We start from the raw sequence: 23143 nt of genomic DNA on the forward strand, positions 1-23143 counted from the left end.
TGATTTTTTCGATCAAGGAAACCATCAAATAGGCGATAGAAAAAGCCGCAGATATGGACTGGATATCGGACAAGACAAGCGATTTTCTCATCCAAAAATTTCCGGTCACTTCGGTTTTTTTATGCTTTGCCAAAAATACACAAAAACAAAAATAACCCTCCATTCAGACCCATTGTGGCGGGTACAGAAAGTGTTTTTCACCCCCTAGCAGTTTATTTAGACCAGGCTTTACAGCCACTGGTCCAACAAAATCTACTTATTTGAAGGATACATCCCATTTCTTGAAACACCTGGAGGAAATACAAGTTACTGATCCCTCTGTGATTCTATTCACATTGGACGTCAATAGTCTGTATACATCGATCCCTCACCAACAAGGAATTGACTCTCTAGAATGGTTTCTTCTTAAACACAGGGAGACTACAATCCACAAGACATTTGCCATTGAACTGATTACCATCATTCTATTTAATAATTATTTCCGATATAACAGCAAATATTTCTTACAAATAGCAGGAACATCAATGGGCTCACCAGTAGCCCCATCCTATGCGAACATATTCTTGTTCCACTTCGAAGAAACACATGTACTTCACAAAGACCCCTGGGGACAATAGTCTTTTGGAAAAGGTTTATAGACGATATTTTTGGGATATGGAATGGCACCATCGAAGAACTCCATCAATTTCTAAATAACTAATGAAAGAATTACCTTTACCCTTGAAATAGGACAACCTGACATACACTTCCTGGACATCAACATTCAAAAAACAGGACTCACTCTAAATACTAGTATTTACAGAAAACCTACAGATTGCAACAGCACCCTTCACTTTGGAAGCTTTCATCCCACTCATCTTATGGAAAACTTTCCCTTTAGCCAAATGTTAAGGCTCAAAAGGATAACATTCGACGCCACACGACTACAAGGAGAATATGATGAAATGAAGAAAAAAAGATTTTAAAAAATTTAAAAAGAGGATTCCCGGATGAAACCTTGAATAAAGCTGTGGTTCGGACAGACTCATTCACCAGAGTCCAATTACTTGAAGAAATACCTAAAAAAAATCCACAACCAAACTCATCCACACCATGAAGTTTTCAAGTCAGAGTTATCAGATCAAAAAGATTATCGCAAAAAATTGGGATCTCATAAAATCTGATTCAAATTTAAACAGACTCTTCCCAGAACCCCCGATGTTGGCCTACAAAAGAGGGAGGAACTACAGTCTCAAAGCAGAAAGGAGGAAAACCTCGAGTCAAACTACATTGACGAATCAAAAAACCGGGCACCTACCCATTTATGCAGTGCCAACATTGCCCCAATATCATCACAGGGATCACATTCGCCACCAGAGTAATGGCAAAAAAAAAAATCTTTCTTCATGACTTTGCCACATGTGATAGTAAAAACATATACGCCCTCAGATGTCCTTGTGGGAAATATTACGTTGGAAAAACCATTAGAAAGGCAAAAGAACGTTGGACTGAGCACAAGTCCAACATCAGAACCAAAAAACGAAAGATCTCCAGTATTCAGACATTTCAAGGAAAACGGTTATAACATCAACCAACTACGATGGGTAGTTTTAGAAACAGTTCACTCATTACCTAGAGGGGGAGACTTTGCTGAGAAACTAGCCCAAAGCGAATTATGGTGGATACACAAATTAGACGCAGTCCAACCGCATGGTCTCAATGAAGAATTTTACTTGGGCCCTTTCCTCTGAATAATGTTGTTGGTAAAATGGATAGATGTTGCAGGCAAAATGAATAAGTCTTATACCTAACTTGGTTACTGTAGAATTTGAATGTTAATTGGACAGATCTAACTAGATTGTACACTCATGTTTAAGAGGCAGAATCTACTTACATTATGTATATCATAAATCCAAAACTTGTGGTGATAGACTGGGTATGTTTAGCACTAATCAGATTGTGTACTCCATTTTGAGGAGACAGGGTCTGCCTGTGCTACACACTTCCAGCATTAGAATATATTATCCCCATAGGTGTATTTCATGCCTTATGTAATATGCTACACCCTTAAACATTGCATTTATTTTTCATATATCATAGTACACTAGCCCACATGCGGGTTTCCACCAATATGGGAATATGCCACTCTAATGTATTCGTTTTCCTTTATTTGGACTCTCCACTTAATCTTTCTCTATCTTGCTACAACTCTACTGATCTCGCAGTGAATGTGATCCATATTTCACTGATTCCATCCTATATCCGTGTGTTTTTTCCTCATGTCACCATCTTGAGATGCATAATATTTAGCCTCTGGATTCGAATTACATGCGCACGTACTTTACCGTTTTTTTCGCATTCCCAAAGTGTTCGTTTTTATAACGTGGAAAGAGCTGGGCACTTAGTGCCTAGTTCTTCTGTCCACTTACTGACACTACATTTATACTCGATTTTGCATTTTGTTAAAACCATGTGACTTCCTTGGTCACATAGCCGGTAACACTAGCTTGTTTGTTTATATTTGTGAAGTCATACACGTTAACAACGTGATGACGTCACGCGTGTGACGCATGTTTAAACCGCAATGTTTGCCATTTCTAAACATGGCGACTCCAAAACAGCACCTTACTGCTTCTGCACATTCGATTGTAAGTTCCTTGGGGCACTATCTCTTCTATGCTTAAGCAGCATGACATCTCGTTTAGTCAGTAATCGTATTTCCTTTCACTTCTTTGTTCCTTCGCTGTAGGCACACAGACTCTCCACGGTGCCATTTGTTGAATTACTTTCAGCCCACTCGTTCGTGCCGTATTTAATCAGCTGCTCTCCATGCTCACATCCTTATTCATCTTGAATTTTACGGGTTATCCACCATACTTAAGTAAGTGCTTCCACCTACTCGTTATAATAATATTTGTCCTATCCTAGGGACCCTTCTTTTTACACATACTACATTTGCATCTTTTCTAGGTTTGGTGGATTCCTACTTTACACCTTTGAAACCACATTGTGAGCACACGGTTCACTTCCTATCCATCTATCTACGTTCTTATATTGCGCCACTAACCCAAAGGCCTCAGGGCGCTCACAAAAGAAGGAGAGAGGAGACAACAGATGACAGTGACAAACAAGCAGAACAAAGACAGGAGAGAATGAGGAATCAGTCCTCACAGGCGCCAATCATGATGGAAAGGTATGGCGAAGAGCAGACATTATTACCAATAGTGTAGTGTCAGGAGGAGCTGGTATATTTTAACCTTTATCAAACAAGAAGGTCTACATCTTAGGAAGTTATAATGATCAGCACATGGTATGCTTCCATTTTCAAAATGTTTCTTTTGATCTATTTTACATTTATCTCTAGACTGCTTCCTCAGCCTATGAATTGTTGAGCCTATGAAATATTGAATTTATATATAAAAAAAACCATAATCTAGGATTGGCACCAATGAATTTATCCCTGATTCTTAATATATTACCTCATGTGAATATTAACCAGGTTGATTAGTGTACTACCACATAGCATTATTGAGCCAAATGATGATTGAGTTTTACATGTGCACACAAAAAAACCTGCTGATTTGCTTTTACTGATTTGCATATATGTTTGTTTGAATATTTTTAGATTTATGAAAAGTGAATGAATTTTCAGCCCCTGATGAAGAGAACTTTTCTCGAAACGCTTGGGCACATACATTTGGAATAAATTATCTTTAAGAAAATGACTCTTGAGAATTGTATACTTATGGTTTAATTGTCAACATAGACTTTCAGAGAAAAGGGTGACCTTAACTAAAAAACGTATCTCCATTACTCTAAAACTATTGGGCTTCTTCAGCCATTGACAGTGTGCAGGGGACGGGAGTTCCCTAACAAGGAACTTATTTTTGTTCTATTGTAATGACAACCCATATGCCAGGGTTGTTTCTTTTCTCCCCTGCACCTTAAATGAGTATCACACATCCTCAAATTGTATGGGCAACTAACTTTACCTAGTAAGACAATTGTTATATATATTTGGAGTGCATGGTGTTTAAAGTTGATAGGTCGCTTCCGAGGTCTACAACATCCGCAACAGATGTTTGGTCATCAGAGGGGCCCCCCCCGTCACTTTTGGCGGGTGAGGCGGTGGGGGGGGGGGAGGAAGGGTTCCGCCTGCGACATACCGTACGCGGCCCTTTGCCGCACAACGCTTCTCGGCGAGATCTAAGGGGAGACAAGAATTACACTTTCTGTGCTCATCTTTCCACGGGTATCTGACCCTACACTTAGGGCAGAACCTAAATGGAGTCCTTTCCATAGCGAAAGGTGAAAACAAAGATGACCAGACCTAGAGGGCAAAGAGGGGGAAAGAGGAAAGACATAACGAAGATATGGCCACCCCGACCCCACTCTCCCTACTGTGAAGGCCGGCCAGAGGGCCCAGCCACATGGATGCTTCAGCCGCCGGATCTTAGGTGCCAAAATCCACCGCCGTAGACCAATCCCCCGCAGTCTTCGTCAAAGTTGTTCCTGCCGTCGAAGTGACTAAAGGGGGAAATAACCGACAAGTCGGTTTAAGATAAACAACGTCTCTTATGGAGCTCCGCGACTAGTTATCTGGGCGGAAAAAAACAATCTGAGGGACCTTGGTGCATGAGGGATTTTGGGTACACTACACGTCACGATAGGGAACGCCTATGCCGACGTCCCCTTTCGGTCCCCGAAAGACAAGATGCAATACTCTGCGGATACCACTGGATGTCGGACCATATGCACAGCATGTGATTCTAAGCAGAAGCATCAGAAATATTTACTCCTACGTCCCGTCCCCTTTCCTCCATACTTATGGGACATCTCTCCGTCCTGTGGGACGGGAGCACTTTGTAAAAAGCGTCCAAAAAGGTTTCCACAAATGTGTCCTTCCTCTTTCTTGCGCGGGGCCCGGCACGCTGCCCTAACCCCGCCCACCTTGGCTCCACCCATCAGTTCTTTTCTCTGCTTGTTCGGGACTGGACGCACTTGCATCCGCGGAAGATTTTCTTCCCTTTTTCCTCTCTGGCTCTCGCTAGCGAACGTGTACTAGTCTGTCTATGTCGTTCAATTTAGACTTTCCTGATTGTTCATCGCGTCACTTGTGCTTCGCGAGGGCGGATCCCCATCCTCTTTGTTTAGAGTGTTTGGGTCCGGATCACTGTTGGGATGCCTGTTTTTACTGCGCCTCCCTTTCAGTCCGGGCACTTCAATGTCGGTTGGAGCGGTGGGAGGAGGTGTTCCGACGAACTCCTCCTTCGCATTTTCAGGCATTCATTGACGAAAAGAAGAAACGCCCAGTAAGTTCTTTACTTTTCAGAGCACCCCGGCTGGGGGATACCTTTCCGGGTTCCTCCCGGACCGGGAGGGGCGTTGATTGCTCTGTCACCGGGGATTGCCCTGAGGTGCCCGTTGGGCCCAATAATTGTACCAGAGTTTTCTCTGAGGGTCTCCGTAAGGGCCTGGGGATACCGGAGCACACTCAGAGGCCCCTCCTGTGGGGGCTGTTTGTAGACCCAGTTCTGCTGAGTCGTGGGGTACCAGAGCTCGCTCTGAGGCCTCTCTATCGGCTTCCCTCAAGAATAAGACCGGGGTGCGCCTCGAGGCCTGGGTTGGTCTTGGTGTCACCGAACGGATGTTCGAGGCCCGCGCGAATAAGGCTGTTACCGGACCTGGGTCCGAGGTCCCTCGTTCAGAGGCTAAAGCTACCAACATTTCTGAGAAGCCTGACAAGGCCTTTTGGTGAAGGTTGTTTCTCACCGTTCCCACTCTTGCGGCGACACCAGATCTGTTGAGGGGGCAACAAAGAAGGAAAGTTCTTCTTTGACCGGCAGTGCCGAGGTCCTTCCTGGGAAGGCTAATTTGGCGGTTGGTATGTCGCAGAAAAATTCCAGGCCTCCCAGTACCGGCTCTGCCGAGGTTCCTTATGTTAAGGCTAAAGTTAAGACCCCTGAACCATCGACGGGGACCCCTGCCTCACGTGCCCCAGTTCCCCTCAGGCGATGACAAAATGGCGCCCGTTCCCGCCACAACTGCGGCAGCCATTTTAAGTGCTACAACTACGCCATCGGCCTCAAGTGTAGGGCTTGGTTTCGTGGGCGAACAAAGTTCCTTGTGCGCATCCTTATCGGCCAGTTTATGATTGAACACCCGGATGCCCCTTTCGCACAATCTTTCATTGCCTGCGGGGTCGGCACCTTTGATTTATGTGGCCACGTCGGTGGAGGGGCCGGTGTGGCACCCTTCCCTGTTACGTCCCTGGAATTATCCTCCTCATGAGAGGCCTCTAGTTCCAAAACAGTCCCCGGAGGACGCCTTTTTCGGCAAATTTCAAACACTTATGCGTACCGACCCCATGAGGGAATATTCCAAAGGGCTTTTTAGGGAGATATGTCCGCCCGCGCCTCCGGCTCCACCTGTTCCTCCGGTGGTTCCGCCCGCGCCTCCCTTGTCTACAGTGCCTTCCCCGACTCTTCCGCCTTTGCCCCCATTGTCCCCCGTGGACAAGGCAGCGCCCGACACGGCTCAGCAGGATCCCGACCTGTCGGATGACGCGCAAGGCAATCAGGACAACGAGGACCTGCCCTGCTCTATTAGAGCTTTTCATGACCGGGTACTGGACATGATGTGCTTCTTGGATGTTCCGGTGCACGAGACACTCGCTCCGCAGGAGGGTGTGCTTTCTGGGGCGTTTACCCTGTCTCCTTTGGAGCGTACCGGCCAGTTCTTGCAGAAGGACGTTCTGGCCGAGGTCCGCAGGGTCTGGGAAAAGCCACACTCTGGACTTTTTGTCAATAAAAAAAATTGACATGCGATACAGGCTGCATTCTTTGGAAGAGGTGGCCCCGCCATCGTGTCCGCCCCCTTCCTCCACAGTGGTGGCTGCGGCACTTTACAATCCAGGCCTGCAGCATCCTCTTCTACGACGGCTACTCGACAAGCTCCTTGATTCCCTTGGGAGGAAGATTTGCGCCAACTCGGCCTTGCAGCTTCGGCAGGCCAATGCCGAACTGGCGTTAGCGGTGGTTAATATGCGCACGTGGAAAGGTCTGGCGGAGTTTGAGGAGTTCATCCCGGTCGAGAAGCCGGAAGACTTTAAAGCGGGATTATCCGATGTCAGGGTCTTGGCCCAGGATCTCCTGGAGGCTGCGGCTCACCACGTAGACACCTCGGCTCGGGGCCTGATGCTGGGGTTGATACCTCACAACAGGCATGGCTGCATGCCACCAAGTTTTCAAAGGAGGTGCAGGACAAGGTGCTGGACCTTCTGTTTGACAGTAAGGAGCTTTTTTCATTCTACAACAGATGTCGAGCTAACCAAGACGAAGGATAGCACCCAGACAGCTAAATCCTTGTCGGTCCTGGTAAAAACCCCTTTTAAAACCCAGAGGCCGCCGTCACAGTCGGCCCTCTTCTGGTTTCAGGGGCTTTCTTGACCCGAAACCTTGCAGAGTGGATACCCCTTTGGGGAAAACCCGCCGGAGGCAACAACGGACTGTTTTTCTCCCGCTCCTCAGGTGGCAACGCCACGGAAAAACCTGCAAAATGAGGGTTTTCCGTGCTCACGCGAGACCCCGGTGGGAGGACGAATTGTGTCTAATTGGGGGCGTGGCAGACCATCACAGAAGACAGATGGGGTCTCGTCAGTCGCTCGGGCGGGCTTCCGCCTACCTTTACCCCCTACCCCACCCTTCAACCCTCCTTTCCAGTTGTCGGGATCGCCCTGTCACAATCCCTGCCCTAAGCCTGGATAGCCAGGCCAGGTGGGCTACTTCTACCCCCATCAGGCCCTCAAGGGCCTTGACATTTGCCCCCGGACTCTCTTGGAGTCAGTCCTGGCGCCTTTGGCGCCAGGCTCATATGCCAGAGCAGTAATCAGGGCTCATAAGGGCATTGCGCAACAACATGGATGCCTCCACATGGCTCAGTTCCTAAACTGAACCATGCGGTCTACCATTTTGGGTGTGTCAGGCCCAGTGATACCTGGGATGCATGCAGGCTATATAAACCACACCCGAACTCTAGTACACGCTTCGCATTAGTTTGCAACCCTGCAACGTGACGCTCACCGTGTTCAACTTCAGCCACGAACCTCGGAAGAACAGAATCTGCAAAAGAGGAAAAAGACATTTTTAGAAAAGGTTGCAGCTTACCTGAATTTCATCATTAGCGGTGCTCGGCTCTTCCGACCGGTATCCTGGAACCAGCGCTCCTTCGGATCGACAGACCTGCAGAAAGGGAAAGACAAGCATTGGACATTAACACAATTAACGAATTCCGCCAAAAGGCTTACCTTGCCACTCGCACTTCATTCAGCAACACCTCTGGGATTCTACACTCCGGCGGAGCACCGCGACATGTGAACACAAATGATAACAGGTTAGCAAAGGCAAGACACCTTAGTGCTGCATAAAGCGCCTACTCGCCGCTTCCAGGCGCTCCAAAAACACCAATACTTACCAGCGAATCCCGAATTCACTCTTCGCCACGAATTGGACTTCCACGTACCTAAGGAAGAGAAAAAAAAAGACATTGTTAATTCCAGAAAGGCATGCTAGGACAGCAAAACACCATAGCAATAAGGCCTACCTGAAAGACTCACATCGGGCCGGCATCAGTGAAGTAACTCGACTGCCATTGCCCGCAAAGCACTACGCGCCCCTGCCGAGACAGCAGGACGGAGAACCCGCCAACATCAAGAGCAAGGTGAGAGGAAGCCCAGAGGGGCCGCAGACATACCGGGTGGTGGGAGGCTGTTAATCCCAGTTGCCTGGTCCTAAACATTGTTTACCTGTATTTCTGGCAGGATTCTTCCGCTGATCACTACTGGGCATACCTGGACCCCGATTGCTGGGTGGCGCCCCCGTGGAACCAGGTGAGCGTAACAGCCCTCCCTGAAAGCCGAGGTTCAGAAACTTCTGGACCTCAGCTGTAGAACCCGTTCCCCTTGGGGAGCGAGGGGAGGGCTTCTACTCCCGGCTGTTTATGGTGCCCAAACCCAACCAGGCTGGCCGGCGCACCATCCTAGAACTTTCCCAGTTCAATCTTTCCCTACCTCAAGAGAAATTCAAGATGATCAAGCCCGGCCAGAGTTCTGTCTTCCTTGCAGATGGCCGATTGGCTCAGCATGGTGGATCTACAGGTTGCGTAAATGCATATCCCGATATGGAATCCACACAGGAGATCTCCGTTTCTCTATGGGAGAGGAGCACTTCCAGTTGCAAGTGCTTCCTTTTGGCCTCAGCTCTGCGCCGCGTGACTTCACGAAGATGATGTTGGTGATTGTGGCCTATCTGCGTCTGCAGGGTATCCATGCGTATCCGTATTTGGACGACTGGCTCTTACGCAGCCCTTGACCGTTGAAAGCCGCGTGCAATCTTCAGTCTCTCCTTCATCTCCTGTTCCATCTTGGACTGTCGGTGACCTGGCGGAAATCTTCCATGACGGTCTCGCAGGACTTGATTTTCCTGGGTTTTCCGCTGGAACACGATAGACTGCAGAGTGTACCTGACCGGGGACAGAATGGCAGATCTGTTGGCCACGTGTCAGATGTTTGCACAGTCGGAGAGCATGGCGGCCTGGTGGTTCCAGAGACTTCTGGGCCTCATGCGTGTTGGCTCTTCCTCGTCTCAAGATGTGACGGACTCAGACGGCTCTTCGGAGTTCTTGGCGTCAGGCTGTGGATCCAGACTCCAAGTTGATAATGATTCCGGCTTCCATGAGAGTGGAACTGGAGTGGTGGTCATCTCTCAACAACCTGTTGGTGGGTGCGGGGGTCGCAGGACCCAGCCCCTACGGTGACTATCACGACGGACTCCTCCCTTCTGGGGTGGGGTGCGACGTTGGATCTTCTTCAGGTCTCGGATCTCTGGTCGCCTCAGGACAAGATCCTCCACATAAATCATCTAGAGCTCAGGGAGTTCAGACCGATCATTGCCAACAAAGTGATCCGCATACACACGGACAATGTGGTATTGATGTATGACATCAACAAACAAGGGGGAACCAAGTCTCCCCCTCTCGTGGACCTGTCCATCCAGATTTGGGAGTGGGTGTACTTCATGGTGTTTGGCTGCTTGCAGTGCACATCCCGTGCCAGCTGAATGTCACAGCGGATGGCCTCAGCCGGCGGACAGTGGTCAGCCATGAGTGGGAGTTGAAGGCGGAGGTCCTCTCATGGATTTTCCTGCGTTGGGGCGCACCGGAATTGGACCTCTTCGCTACAGCGGTAAACAAGAAGCTTCCTCAGTATGCCTCCAGAGGGGGGCTGGGAGCCTCCTCTCTGGGGGGATGCTCTCGAGATCCCATGGCACAACATGAGAGCTTACGCCTTCCCCCCTCTGCCTCTAGTTCACCGAGCAATTTGCAAGCTGAAGAACTCGGTGAACTGTTCCCTTCTACTCATAGCCCCGTGGTGGCCGGCCAGGTTTTGGTTCTCAGAACTTCAACACCTGTCGGTGTTTCCGCCGATCAGGTTGCCAGTGACTCCCGATCTTTTTCACCAGGGGGGGGTGGGGGGTGGGGGGGAGAACAGCAGCTGTGGCAACCCTCCCCACAATCGCTCAGCTTGGCAGCATGGTGCCCGAGTTCAAGTCTTTAGAACATCTTAACTTGTCTGCGGATAACATGCGTATTATCCAGGCAGCCAGGAAACCCTCGACTAGGTCCCAGTACAGAAGCAAATGGCTCAGGTTCTGTCATTGGTGTTTGGGAAAGCAGTTGGATCCAAGGGGGGCTACGATTGACACAGTGCTGTCCTTCGTATCCTTCTTAGCAGAGTCGGGTGTCCATGTTCTGTCATGCAGAACTTACCTTTCAGCGGTCTCGGCTTACCTTTCTACGGACCGATGCTCGTACTCTCTGTGTAACCCAGTGGTTAAGAAGCATTTTGCAGGCTTGACACGCCTCTATCCTCCAATTCGTAGTCCGCACCCGTCGTGGGATCTAAATGTAGTCCTGACGGCGTTGTGCCATAAGCCTTTCGAACCAATGGCCACGGTGGACCTCAAGTACCTATCCTGGAAAGTGTCCTTTTTGGTAGCCGTTACGTCAGCAAGGCAGGTGAGTGAGCTCCAGGACTTGTCGATGGAGCCCCCCTTTTTGGTCTTCCACAAGGATAAAGTAGTTCTACGGACAAATCCTGCTTTCCTGCCGAAGGTGGTATCTGAGTTCCATCTGAATCAGTCGATCACCCTGTCGGTCTTTTTTCCGAACCCTACCTCAGAGGCAGAAAGGGTTCTGCATTGTCCCGATGTCAGAAGGGCTCTTAAGTTCTATCTGGACAGAACATCTGAGCTTAGGAGTTCTTCTCAACTATTTGTGACCTTTGGTAACTCTCATGGTAAGCAGGCATCTAAGGCGACTATTTCCCGGTGGATCGCCACCTGCATTACAGAGTCTTTCACCGTCCAAGGGCTGAAGCCTCCTAAGGGTATTCATGCACACCTGGTGCGGGGCAAGGCAGCCGCGGTTGCTTTTCAGAAATATGTCCCCTGGGAGTCCATCGCTAGGGCAGCTACTTGGGCCTCCCCATCTGCTTTTTGTAAGCATTATTGTCTTGACATGAGCTCAAGAGCTGATGCTCAGTTTGGTCAGGCTGTGCTGAAGAACCTTTTTCAGTAAGGGGTATTTCCATCCACCTGTAGTTCCTGTTGGAGTGCTTGGGAATCTCCCATAAGTATGGAGGAAAGGGGACGGGACGTAGGAGTATAACCAGGTTACTCACCATAGTTACCACCTTGCTCCTAGTCCATAGCCCCCTTTCCTCCATACGCCTGCCCGCCGTCCCCTCTAATAAGGTTCCTCTGTTATTGCTAATAGGTCTCTGACCTGGCGATAGAAAAGGACTGATGGGCGATGTGCGGGGGTGGGGGGGGAGCCAAGGTGGGCGGGGTTACAGCCGCATGCTGGGCCCCGCGCAAGAAAGAGAGGAAGGACAAATTTTGGGAAAAATGTTGGATGCTTTTTACAAAGTGCTCCGGTCCCGTCCCACAGGACGGAGAGATGTCCCATAAGTATGGAGTAAAGGGGACTATGGACTAGGAGTAAGGTGGTCACTACGGTGAGTAACCTGGTTAATTACCTCCAATCCTAGAATATTTGGGGAAAGTGTTCGAGTGTCTGGAGGGTGCGTGTTAAAAGACATCACGCCATCTGGCGGCAATTTTCAGAGTGACATTATCACTGGATACCAAACAAAGAGGTGATGGCTGGACGGTTTGGAATTAATCCTAACCTCTGGCATTGCTCTGGGCAACCTTCTAGGTCATCGTTCTTTGCCAGAGGCATATGCCAGGGTCAAGGCTTTGATGTCAGGCCGCCAAATTCTCTCTTTCACAGAATATGATGTTTTTAGGCAAAGTGTTGAACAGCACATTTCTAATTGTACATAGACCTCAGAATTGCCCCCCGTCCCATCGCCCCTCTACCCACCGGGGACTCTGGGTGGCGCACTTCCCTCCATCAAATATAAACTAACCTAGAAAGTTGCATGCGGGTTGAAAGCTGTGCAAAAAAGGACTGTTGCTTCTGAGCTGTGATTTTGATATTACAACAAAAATCAGCCACCCTGAATATGCCTTGGAACCGTTCACAAACATTAATTATTCATGCCCCCTTGTGTAGTGTGTGGGGCAGTTTATTTAGACAATGTAGCACCCAAGACGAGGCACTAGAACGCATTCATCCTGTGCGTTATTTAAAACCACAAACCCAGCAGCAAGAGCACAATGTTAATAAAGCATGAGTATTGGATTCCAATGTCTTGAAAGGATGGTCTGAGTGTCCGGGACTAGAATGCCCGTAAAATGGGAGCACCGTGGCAAATGATTGCAGTACTTGGACATTTTTTAGAGTAGTTGGGCGCTTCATAGCGGAAGATGTCAACTGGCGCAGGGACCTGGCAATGATGTGACAGCCCTGCCAAATGATAACACATGGCATGCATCGCAAGGGCCTGGGCACTGCTGTAAAACTACTATGGTGGTGACTGGCACAGTACAAAATCTGATTAACATATGCCTGCAACACAAGCAAAAGCATGGTGTGAGCACCTAGACTTGGAATGTCAGTGCCTAGCAACAAAGAAAGCATTGCCACTGTACAAAAGCTCATAGAATAATGTTGCCTTTGCCAATGAGTGCTTCCTAACCGCGCACATACGTGTTTTCACCAATGAACTGCACACACGTGAAAAATTGCAACACCCCCCCCCCAACACCAAATTGAAATGTAGTGACACCCTCATAAGAGCCCCCCATTCATATCCATCCTCTGCTAGACCCCGATAGCCGCCATTTTTTAAACAAACCTACCCTCGTGACTAAAACAGCAGCAACACACGAAAAGGGGAAACTAATGCTTAATTATTTCACCCCTTTCTTCGGTTAATTCTCCCATCTCTCTACGCCTCATCCTGTCAGTTACCATCACTTTTGATTAAAGTCAGCATAAGGGAAACCATGGTTTATAATGACAATGAGCCGGTTTTTACAACACAGTTTAAATGGGGAAAATATCCTTTTATTCCAGTTTCTCACAGTTAATGAAACACAGAGACAGGGCTATTTTGCGTTTATGTATAAAGAGGTTCTTGCTCTATCGCCATGACACATGCCACCTACAATTCACTCTGAGGAGCGAAAATCACCCAATTCCTCCCTCTCAGACGCTACAATTATATTAGCACTAGTGTACAGGCCTGTCCGTGTACACGGGCCAAAATGCAGGTTTTGATTGACACAGAAGGGCCACTACATATCCTAAGCCTACAGCTCCCTCTAGCGGTGGCAACTGGCGAAGCTACTGCATTGGACATACATACATCTGGCCTTTTATTATATTGTTAGATAAGATATTAGGCCTGAAATCGATAATGTTTGTGTTTTTTTTGTTGTTGCTGGGGGTGCGCAAACATTGCTGTCATTTCACAGGTCGACATTTCGTGCCTCAAAAGTAGGCAAAATCTCCATCTGCCCGCAGCGAAACCACCAACAAGTTCACATTTTCATGACAAAATGCTCATGGGTGGCTTTTCAAATCTGCCACTTTGTCTGAAATTGAAATCCAAACATCGGCAGTTCACGCAACAAAAAATACACAGTACAATAATTTAAAGAGAAAAAGAAGAAATGCGGGTATTCGTCCCGTTCTGATCTCAGAAGTCAAGTCCGGACACTGGGCACTGCAGGGGAGGAGGGCGGCTGCTGGGAGGGCCAGAGCTCTAAAGCCCTCCAGCTCCGACCGCCGTCCGCTCCTCTGCTAAAAAGCCCCCTCCCTCGTCTACTGGTGCAACCTCTATCGCTCAGCGAGAGCCGCTTTTAGGGCGGATCACTAAGGACTTCTGTCCTGCAGACACACACACTCACCTGCAATGTAAACTCCCAGGGCAAGTACAACGAGCACCAGGCCTGCTAAATAAACAGCCAGAAATCGGGGTCCGGTCGCTCTTCTCAGGGAGCACGCGATTTCATGATCTGCAAAAGAAAACGCACTGTTCATGCAAGGTTGTTTTTCATCACGGAGCAACGACAGAAGTAATATTTTAAAAGACATGTACGTCAACCAACGTTTCACCCACTGGGTGGCGCTGTGACTCTTCCAAAGAGCAGCTCCACGCAAGCACTCACTAGACCAAGTCCGGGACTTCTTACCGCCTCTCCTTTATTCAATCTTTGTTTATCTTTGCTTTCTTTCGTATTTCTTTCCATCTTAAATTTCTTTCCCTCCTTATCTTCTTCAGTGCGAGTGGACAGTTCTCGAGTAATGTTCTGGTCTCTTACATGACAACTCCCTGCCTTGCAATTTCGAATCCCATAGCAAGTTCGACTTACCCTTTAATTCGCCAGAAGTCAATAAAGGAGCACCTGTTATTACAGACAGTAGAAAAGGGGGGAATCCGTAATGAAGCGCTATACAAGAACACAATGTTAGAATGTTCCTTTCTTCTAACATCCATTCTTTCTTTTGTTCCCGTCTTACTTTTGCCGCCCTTCTGTAGTCACTGTCTCCTTCCATGATATGATATTGCATTTATAACACACCTATGTTTCACGGCGCGACGAGGCAAGGGAGAGGGAACAGAGGGAGGACAGACGATTTTACTAGGCCAGGTGACATTGAGATTGCGCAAGTGCAGGGGAGATGTGCCAAGCGGAGGGGGCAGTGCTGTACATGGTATCAAAACAAAACGTGCGGGTGGCAGGTGCAAGGGTAAGTGCAGGCAGCAGGTATCCAAAATGCAGGTGGGGGCTGTGGGGTTACAGATCCAGACCCAAGTGCAAGGGTTGCCGGGAGGCACTGCGGGTTTGCAAATGGGCGGGCAGGGATCTGGGCCCGAAATCAGAGGGTAGCCAGGTGATCAGTGCAGTATTCACACAGGAAATCAGCAGGGGCGAGGACGAGAGAAGGCAGAAGCAAAGAGTAAGGTCTTGAGGTGCTTCCGGAACCGGAGATAGTTCTCCTCAAGTTTCAGAGAAGCAAGCAGGGAGACTGTTGCAGAGGGAGGCCCCAGACGAAGAAAGATCTACCACTAACTCGTTGCTTGGAGAAGCGATTTACTAAGAGAGAGTTGGAGGTATGGATGCCCCAGGCCCCAGAAGGCCTTGTGGACAATGCAGAGGGTTTTGAACTTAATCCTCGCAGCCACTGGGAGCCAATGCAGAGATTTCAGTGCTGGAGAGATACAATCCCTGGGCTTCAGGCCAAGGACAAGTCACAATGAGTTGCAGAGGGCGGAGAGTAGAAGCAGGCAGATTTAGAATGAGGCTGTTGCAGTAGTCTAGCCTAGAGAGAACCAGAGCTCTGGAGACAGTGAGCTTCTGGGGGAAGGAGAGCAAAGGAAGAATACCTCTGAGGAGGTGCAGTTGGTAGTTTGACTTCCTAGAAATGTTAGGAGAAAAGGAGCGTGTGGAGACAAACATGGCCCCGAGGTTCTTAGCCTCACAAGTGGAGGCAGGAAGAGGGCCAAGGGAGGCCCGCCAGAGAGTGACAGGAAAGGAAGGTGCAGGTGAGCCAATGAGGAGAAGCTCAGTCTTACTGACATTAAGGCAGGAATCGGTGGTGGCACACCACTCCTGGATAGCAGACAGACAGTCGGAGATGAGAGAAGGAGAAGAGGGGGCAGAGGGGAGCCTAAAAATGAGCTGAGTGTCATCCGCATAGCACTGAAAGTTGGAGCAGAGAGCGGCAATGCGGTGGCGAGAGGTGCCAGTTATTGTTGAGCCAGGGAGAGAGGTTCGACCCCTGTGGAACACCACAGGTAGAGAGTGAGATAGAGGAGAGGAAGGACCCAAGTTGGACCTGGGAGGGTCGATCACAGAGGAAAGAGGTCAGCCAGGCCACAGCCTGATCGGTGATACCCAGAGACGATTGAGCAGGATGGCATGGTTGACCGTGTCAAAGGCAGAAGAGAGATCAAGTAAAATAAGGACAGAGGGGAATATTAGAATCAAGGTTAGAGAGCAGGTCTTCATGGATGTTCAGGAGAGCAGTTTCTGTGCTTCTGGCTGATCTGAAACCAGGCTTATGGCTGTGGAGACAACCAACAGATTCAGTATGAAGATTAAGCTGAGAGATGGCCAGCTTTTTTAGGAGTTTGCCCAGGAAAGGAGTCATGGAGAGCGGGCATAGTTAGCCGGGCAGGAGGGGGGGGGCGGGGTCGGCTGAGGTTTTCTTTAGAAGAGGGTGCACAAGAGAGTGCTTGGGGGGAGGGGGGGAAGCTCCAGTGGCGAAGGAAAGGTTGCAGAAGTCAGCCAGAGAAGGGGCCAAGGTATCAATGTGGTCCTTGATGGTTTTGGAAGAACCTATTGACGAGACTTTACAGATAGGACTTGTCTAGAAACCTCATCAGGGGAGAACAGAGGAAAGGAAGAGAAAGAGGGAGGACAGGTGGTCACAGGGGGTGCCGGAGGAGACGACAGGGCGGACAGGATGTCCTGGGATTTAGAGATGAAATGAGAAGCCAGGGCTGGGCAGGGGGCCTGGGAGGGGACAGGAGAGGTAGAGACTGTAGCAGAATTGGCCAGCTCCTTGCAGATTTTAAAGAGTTTGGCCGAGTTGTTAGATGCCACAGAGACGCAGGCTTGGATGTTACCGCTGGGTTTGGGCTTTCCATAAACGTAACAGGAACTAAGGTTGCTCTTCCTTTACTGAAAAGGAAGTTAGATTTCAGTTCCATTTGTAAGATCTATAAATTCATCGTTCACTAGAAAAGTGCAAAGACAACAAGTGGAAGACATTTAACATGGTGCAGCTCGTGACGTTTATCAGTTAAAAGAAAATAATAATGAGACAGAAGGACAGATTAAATGTAGAAAGAAGTCAAGATGGAGGAAGGAGTTAAAAAGAAAGTGAACAAGAAAACGAGACACAAAAACAAGAAACAAGGTGGGGAGGAAGGTGAAACAAAAAAGATGGAATGAAGAAAAAAGGAGAGAAAGACAGAAAGCTGAAAGAAAATGATTGTAATAAAAAAATGGAAGGAAATAATTTTTTACATGAACGAAAGGGGAAAGAGGGAGGGAGAAAAAAGGAAGGAATGAACGAAGGGAAACAAGAAAGGGGAGATAGAAAAGAGCAGACAGTGAAAGAAAAATGAAAACAAAAACAAGATTAGAAAATAACAGACTGGCCTAGACGACCCACTGCTTGTGAATCTGTCTTCATTGCACTTCAGAGCTTAAAAATATTTGCTATTGCCAAATCCGCTATCGATACATTGTATCGCAGCCACTGCCCATCATGGTCGCAGAAAGTGTAATGCAGGGATCTGTTGAATTGATACTTTGTAACAGGAGACGTAGCACCGCGGGGGAGGGGGGCCATGGAAAAACGCCAGCCCTCCCCCCACCCCCTCCCCCGGAGCAGACTGCAGGGTTAGTTTTTGCGGCCATTTACATTTCTGTTCGTTTTCTCAAAAGTGCCACAGGTAATTACTTCAATGTTTACAAAAAAAGCATTCAAGGGGAACTGTATTGTAACAACAGTACTCGGAGGTGTGAGATTACCACTCAATGAGCGAGCCCGCAATCAATGAATTACACTGTGTGAAGGTGTGAGACTCACTCTGAGTGAGTGAGACGGATCCTAAGAGTAAGATTCACATCCCATGAGTGAGACAAGCTTTACATTTGGCATCAGCTCAATGAGACTGTGGGTTAAGGAATGCCACTCCCTGCCCCCTCACCACCCCCGAGGCGGTGCTCCCTGCTGTGAGGCTCGCACTGAGAGTGACTGGGCTCCACGCTGTGAAACTTGCAGCCAATGACAGACCCTGCTGGGAGAAACGAGAGCCACAATGATAGACATCGTGATCCATCGCAAGGGGTCCTCATTCAATTTGGGAGACATATTGCGAGACCAGGACCTCACACGTGAGACTCGCACACAATGAATGAGACTGTTCTCCAAGGTGTGCAGGTCACACAGAATTATTCACACAGTCCCGCCCCTACCGTGACTCACATTGAAGGGCTGAGATTGTTCTTCAAGTTGCAAGACAAGTGAGCACGGGAAAGCACGAGACATGTTCCTCCCTTTGCTGTGGCCCTCTAGTACTCACACTGCCCTCTCTATAATGCAGGTTCTGTTGCACTTGCACTGTCCCTGCCAGAGGACGAGGCCTATGTGCTCTTGAAAGCCAATAGAGAAGAACACGGAATTAGTCTAACAAAGGCCCCTTCTCTACACCTGATAAAAGGTCCCCTCTCCACAAGACCTCAGGTTATTCTTTTCCACTTTCCTTTAAAATAAACAGCCTGTGCTGTTCTGTGGCAAAGTACATGATAGACAAGTCCTCTTGGGCACAATACCTGGTGACCAGGTCTTCTGTGCATAGTAACCAGTGGGGGAAGTGTAATGTTCATAGTAGCTGAAGATTGTGGATTTTGTGGCAGCGTAACTAGTGGCCAGACATTCTGTGCATAGTAACCAGTGGGGGGCGTTATGTTCATAGTAGCTGAAGATGGTGCATTTTGTGACTCTAGTGGGCAGTGTATCTAGTGGGCAGGTGTTCTGTGCATATCAACTGGTGGTCATTCTGTGGTGGGTAACTGATGGCCGAGCCTTCTTTTGCACAGGACGCCATTCATTGGCAGAGCTACTGATGGGCAGGCATTTGGGGGTAAAGTCTGGATGGTGAACATTCTTTGGCGCATTGAAGAATGGGAAGGCACAGGAACTGGCAGTGGGTGCATTGTTGCTGATTGGACATATTTTGTGACACGGATGCACAGTTGTGGCTATTCGGTGATACTTAAGCACCACTTACAAGCCCAAACTATTACACTGGAGGACATCTAGGAAGGAAAGGAACATCCGAGGAGGGACACACCTTGTGGGTGTTTGGCTATTTCATATTATCCATGTTTGCCGAATGACGTAGTCGCAGCCAATTGTTTTGCTGCATTTTGTCAGTGAACCAGCGGGACATTCAATGCAAGCTTTACAGCTGTATTATTTCATTACCTTAAACTGTCCGGGGGCTACTGATTTGAGATTAAAATGGCTGGACAAATTGCTCAGTAAATTCTCAACAATGATCTTATTTTGCTTTGGAACCCCTACGTTATTTGGATCTGTTTGACTCCCCTGCTCCTCTTTGTCTTAATTCGAATATTTTTTTCTTGTTTAATACTTTTAAAAAAAGCTTAAGGTTTATTTTGTTTTACCAACTGCTAAATACAAAATAAATTTTAAAAAACTGCTGCATTTTGTACCCCTTTTTGTAGCAAAAATATGGACGGGAAGTTTAAAGTATATAGAAAGGGAGAGTATATGGATGGAAGGGGAGGAGACTTGTGGACTATCCCACCTTCTTTTTGCTGTAAGAAAAGTGGTAAAAATCAGCTCAAAAAGTTCACCGTCAAGCAGCAGCATCTAACTTTGTGCTGCATACAGCCCACCTGTGTTATTTCTAAGCTGTCTGCCGAGAGCTAATGGCTTAATGACTGCTTAAAATGGCCAAGGGTGTCTCACTTAATTTATCTATGTGCCCTGCGCTGAAGTCCTGTTAAAACAAGCATTGACAAAGCCAACAGTTTTGGCTTGTGTATAGGTATTAGACAGGGATTTGCAAGGCACTGCTATTGTATGTGCAGATAATCATATCATGTTTTAGCTGTTGCCGTCTAATGGCCAGGGAGTATTTATTCATAATGCACACTATACAGCAGAAATGGTGTTTCGAGGCGCATCAAGACAAGGGGGGGGTGGAACAAATAGGTAGACTGCATAAGCCTCACCTAATTGAATGACGGGCTACATCAGGCAAGCAGTCAGGCATTTAAGATTAATCAGGTAATTGACAGGAAAATGGGGCAGCATCGTTTCAGGCAAGAAGAGGAGAGTAAAAACAGGAAGGTGGGGGAAGAGAAGAGGGTAAGTGAAGAATCGAGAAAGGAGGTGCAAGCACATAGTAAACAAAGCAGCAGAGGCAAATGATAATGGAGTCCAGAGAATGCAGGAGGTAGGGATGCAGAAGCTACCAGGCACATTATCATGGGTGCAAAAGGGAAAGTCTCACCCACATCAATAGGGGGCTACATGAAATATGCAAAGGGAACAGAGCAAGATTAGACCCAATGCTGGGAGAACACGAGGAAAAGCAACAACATATGCCACTTTACTGTACTTATACGTAAACCACATAATAGAACGTTATAAAATAATTAAAAAACTATTTCCTACTGTACATTTTAAATTAAAATTTCCAATAAAAGTTTAGAACTTCCTAAATCGTAATTTCAATTAAAACTTTCGATAAAAGCAATTGGAATTGTCAGCAACAGACAGGTATACACATCAAGAAAGACAGAATAAAGGTAGGACTGCAGGCTATTGGCCATGCCTCAAGGAGCAGGATGCAGTTAGTGTCCCGGAAGAGAAGGCATCCAGGAACAGAAGGAACTGCATTTGCCAGGATAAATATAGTGCCATATGCTGTCAGGATAGAGCAGAAGCGCTGCGGCGGTGTCGCTGAATGATAACCAGAGAACCATTAAACACCACTAGCAGTTGTACAAGGATATGAACAGGCGGGAAGGAGCTTCATTTCCTTGGGTGAAGCGTGATGCAACAGCGAAGTGCCACATCAGGAAGCGTGCCAGGGAAACTGCAGGTGGAGCGGGGACATAGCGGTAGAAAGGAACATGGAGTCGCCCTCAGCAGCTGCGGATAGGCTCACACAGGCCATGGGCCTTGAATAGATGGACACCGGCCCAGCCTGCCGGCTAGGAGTCCAACGAGCATTTTGAAAGGATTCTTCCAATCTGAGGGTCAGGTGAGCCACTATAGACACAGATGGAAGAGCATCCATCTGGGAAGCAGGCTCTATGGTGATAGCCGTGCAGAGGCAGCCATCTTCTAGTGGAGCTCATGCTCATGTCGGCAACTGCCTCCTCCCGTCGTGCGGTGAGCTGCAGGAGACCAGTGCCTCACTCCTGATGTTAGGTTGTGGCAAGAAGTACCATTATGGCAGTGCCTGACAAATGCCTATCCCAAGTGTACCCACAAAACGATTGGCTTTGCCAGTGCTTGTTTGTTTTCATCGTGGGACATGAAATCCTGATTTTAAAGGTAGGAAAGGAACAAGAATAGAAACCGAACTGGGTGAGCTACTGACGCCTGCTGTGTAGAAAGTACAAGGCAATGAAAACCATATTTCTTGGCAGAGGTTATGATTCTTTCCCAAACAAGACACAAGTGCTTGATTTATGTGATATCTTTGTATCCTAGAGACATAACGAACTTGGGGACAGAAGTGCTGGAGCAATGTTCTGAATGGGGGTGCTGGCCAGTGGTTTTTCCAAACTCTAAATCAAGATGGGTTAAAAAATTCCCAGTGAGCCAGAAAGTGGATCAAATGCAATAACTCTTCAGCTTGACACATTTCAGAACATGCATTGGCAATGCCAATAGTTTTGGCATTTACTGCTGTTCTTTGCATTTATAGGCACCAGGGTGCAAAGAGGAGAGTGCAAAGTTTCAAAGGAAGATTCGAGATGGGGTGCAGGTTTCAATAGAGTGAGAAGGGTAAAAGATTTAGCATCCCACTTAATCCACTGACTCTGGTGCACCTACTTGTACGGGATGCCGGCATTTCCACTTCATCCCGTTCCGTCGGCGGCAGGAGCTCCTCCTTTGACAATGCGACCTCACCCCCAGGCAGGGGCCCCTTCTGTCTAGGGTCTGGGTCACCACCATTCTCCACAATATTCCCCGGTGGGCCGCTTCTGCTTGAAAGATCTTCACGCACTGTGGCTGGTTCCAGGAGGGCCTCCTGTGTGTCCACCACGCCCGTAGGCTCACCCCCAGTCCCCATGCTCGCAAGATCCCGCTGCACGTCTCTCCTGCTTGAAAGATCCGCCAGGACTGTGCCTGGTTGCGTTCTCCGAGCAGAGAAACACAGGAGAGCCTCGCGCCGCCATGGTGCAGTCCTGACTTAATCAGAAGTGCGTACTCAGCAAGACAAACCACAAGGAGGCGGAGCCTCGCACCGCCCTCATGAGTGCCGCGCGTTAACCCAAGCCTGCAATTGGCCCCGCGAACATGGGGGCGGAGTAATCCAGAATCCAGTGACGTAGATCTACGGGAGGGGACTGTCATTCCTGAATGTAGCCTGAAACCGGAAGAAGCAGCGCGCACTGGCCGAGAGGTGGCGCAGCCGAGTACCTCACAGGGCCCGGCTGGGCCAGTGTCCAAGGTCACCCTGGGGCGACAAGCACCGGCCTCACGTTCCCGGTGAGGGGGGATGCGTTTACTCCTCTCCCAGATTCCTTTACCCCCCTAAAAGAAAGCTGGAGGCGCCTAAACATGTCCGTGATTGTTCTGATTACTTACCGGTAATCTTCATTACTCCTAGTCCTACTCTTCCTCGTCACAGTACTTACCTCATGAGGCACCCGCCTCCGACACAGGACCTTCTTCTATTTCTTCTTATTTCTATAACTCCTCCCCCACACCCACGTCACTTAGTTTCATATTACCAAGCCGTAGCATGGGACCTTCCCCGCAGGGAGGGTGAGGAGGGTCGTCAGTACTGTGACGAGGAAGAGTAGGACTAGGAGTAATGAAGATTACCGGTAAGTAATCAGAACATTACCTCCACGTCCACTCTTCCTCGTCCCAGTACTTACCTCATGAGGTATACCAAAGC

General features: G+C 48.3%; 1 protein-coding gene across 2 annotated transcripts in view; it reads right to left on the bottom strand.

The window, feature by feature from the left end:
* Window positions 1–22432, bottom strand: part of LOC138580160 (early activation antigen CD69-like) — an 87571-nt gene extending 65139 nt beyond the window's left edge. For both annotated transcript variants that reach the window (XR_011304188.1, XM_069650490.1), the window contains exons 1-2: window positions 22069–22432; window positions 14358–14465 (exon numbers count right to left, since the gene is read on the bottom strand). Coding sequence is in view for 1 of the 2 variants with exons in the window: in XM_069650490.1 (XP_069506591.1) it covers window positions 14358–14465; window positions 22069–22309 (349 nt within the window). In the remaining variant the exon portion in view is untranslated. The remainder of the gene's footprint in view (window positions 1–14357; window positions 14466–22068) is intronic.
* Between the last annotated feature and the right edge of the window lie 711 nt (window positions 22433–23143).

This window comes from Ambystoma mexicanum, chromosome 3p (genome assembly GCF_040938575.1).
Source record: "Ambystoma mexicanum isolate Mex_15411 chromosome 3p, UKY_AmexF1_1, whole genome shotgun sequence".
Classification (NCBI taxonomy): domain Eukaryota; kingdom Metazoa; phylum Chordata; class Amphibia; order Caudata; family Ambystomatidae; genus Ambystoma; species Ambystoma mexicanum.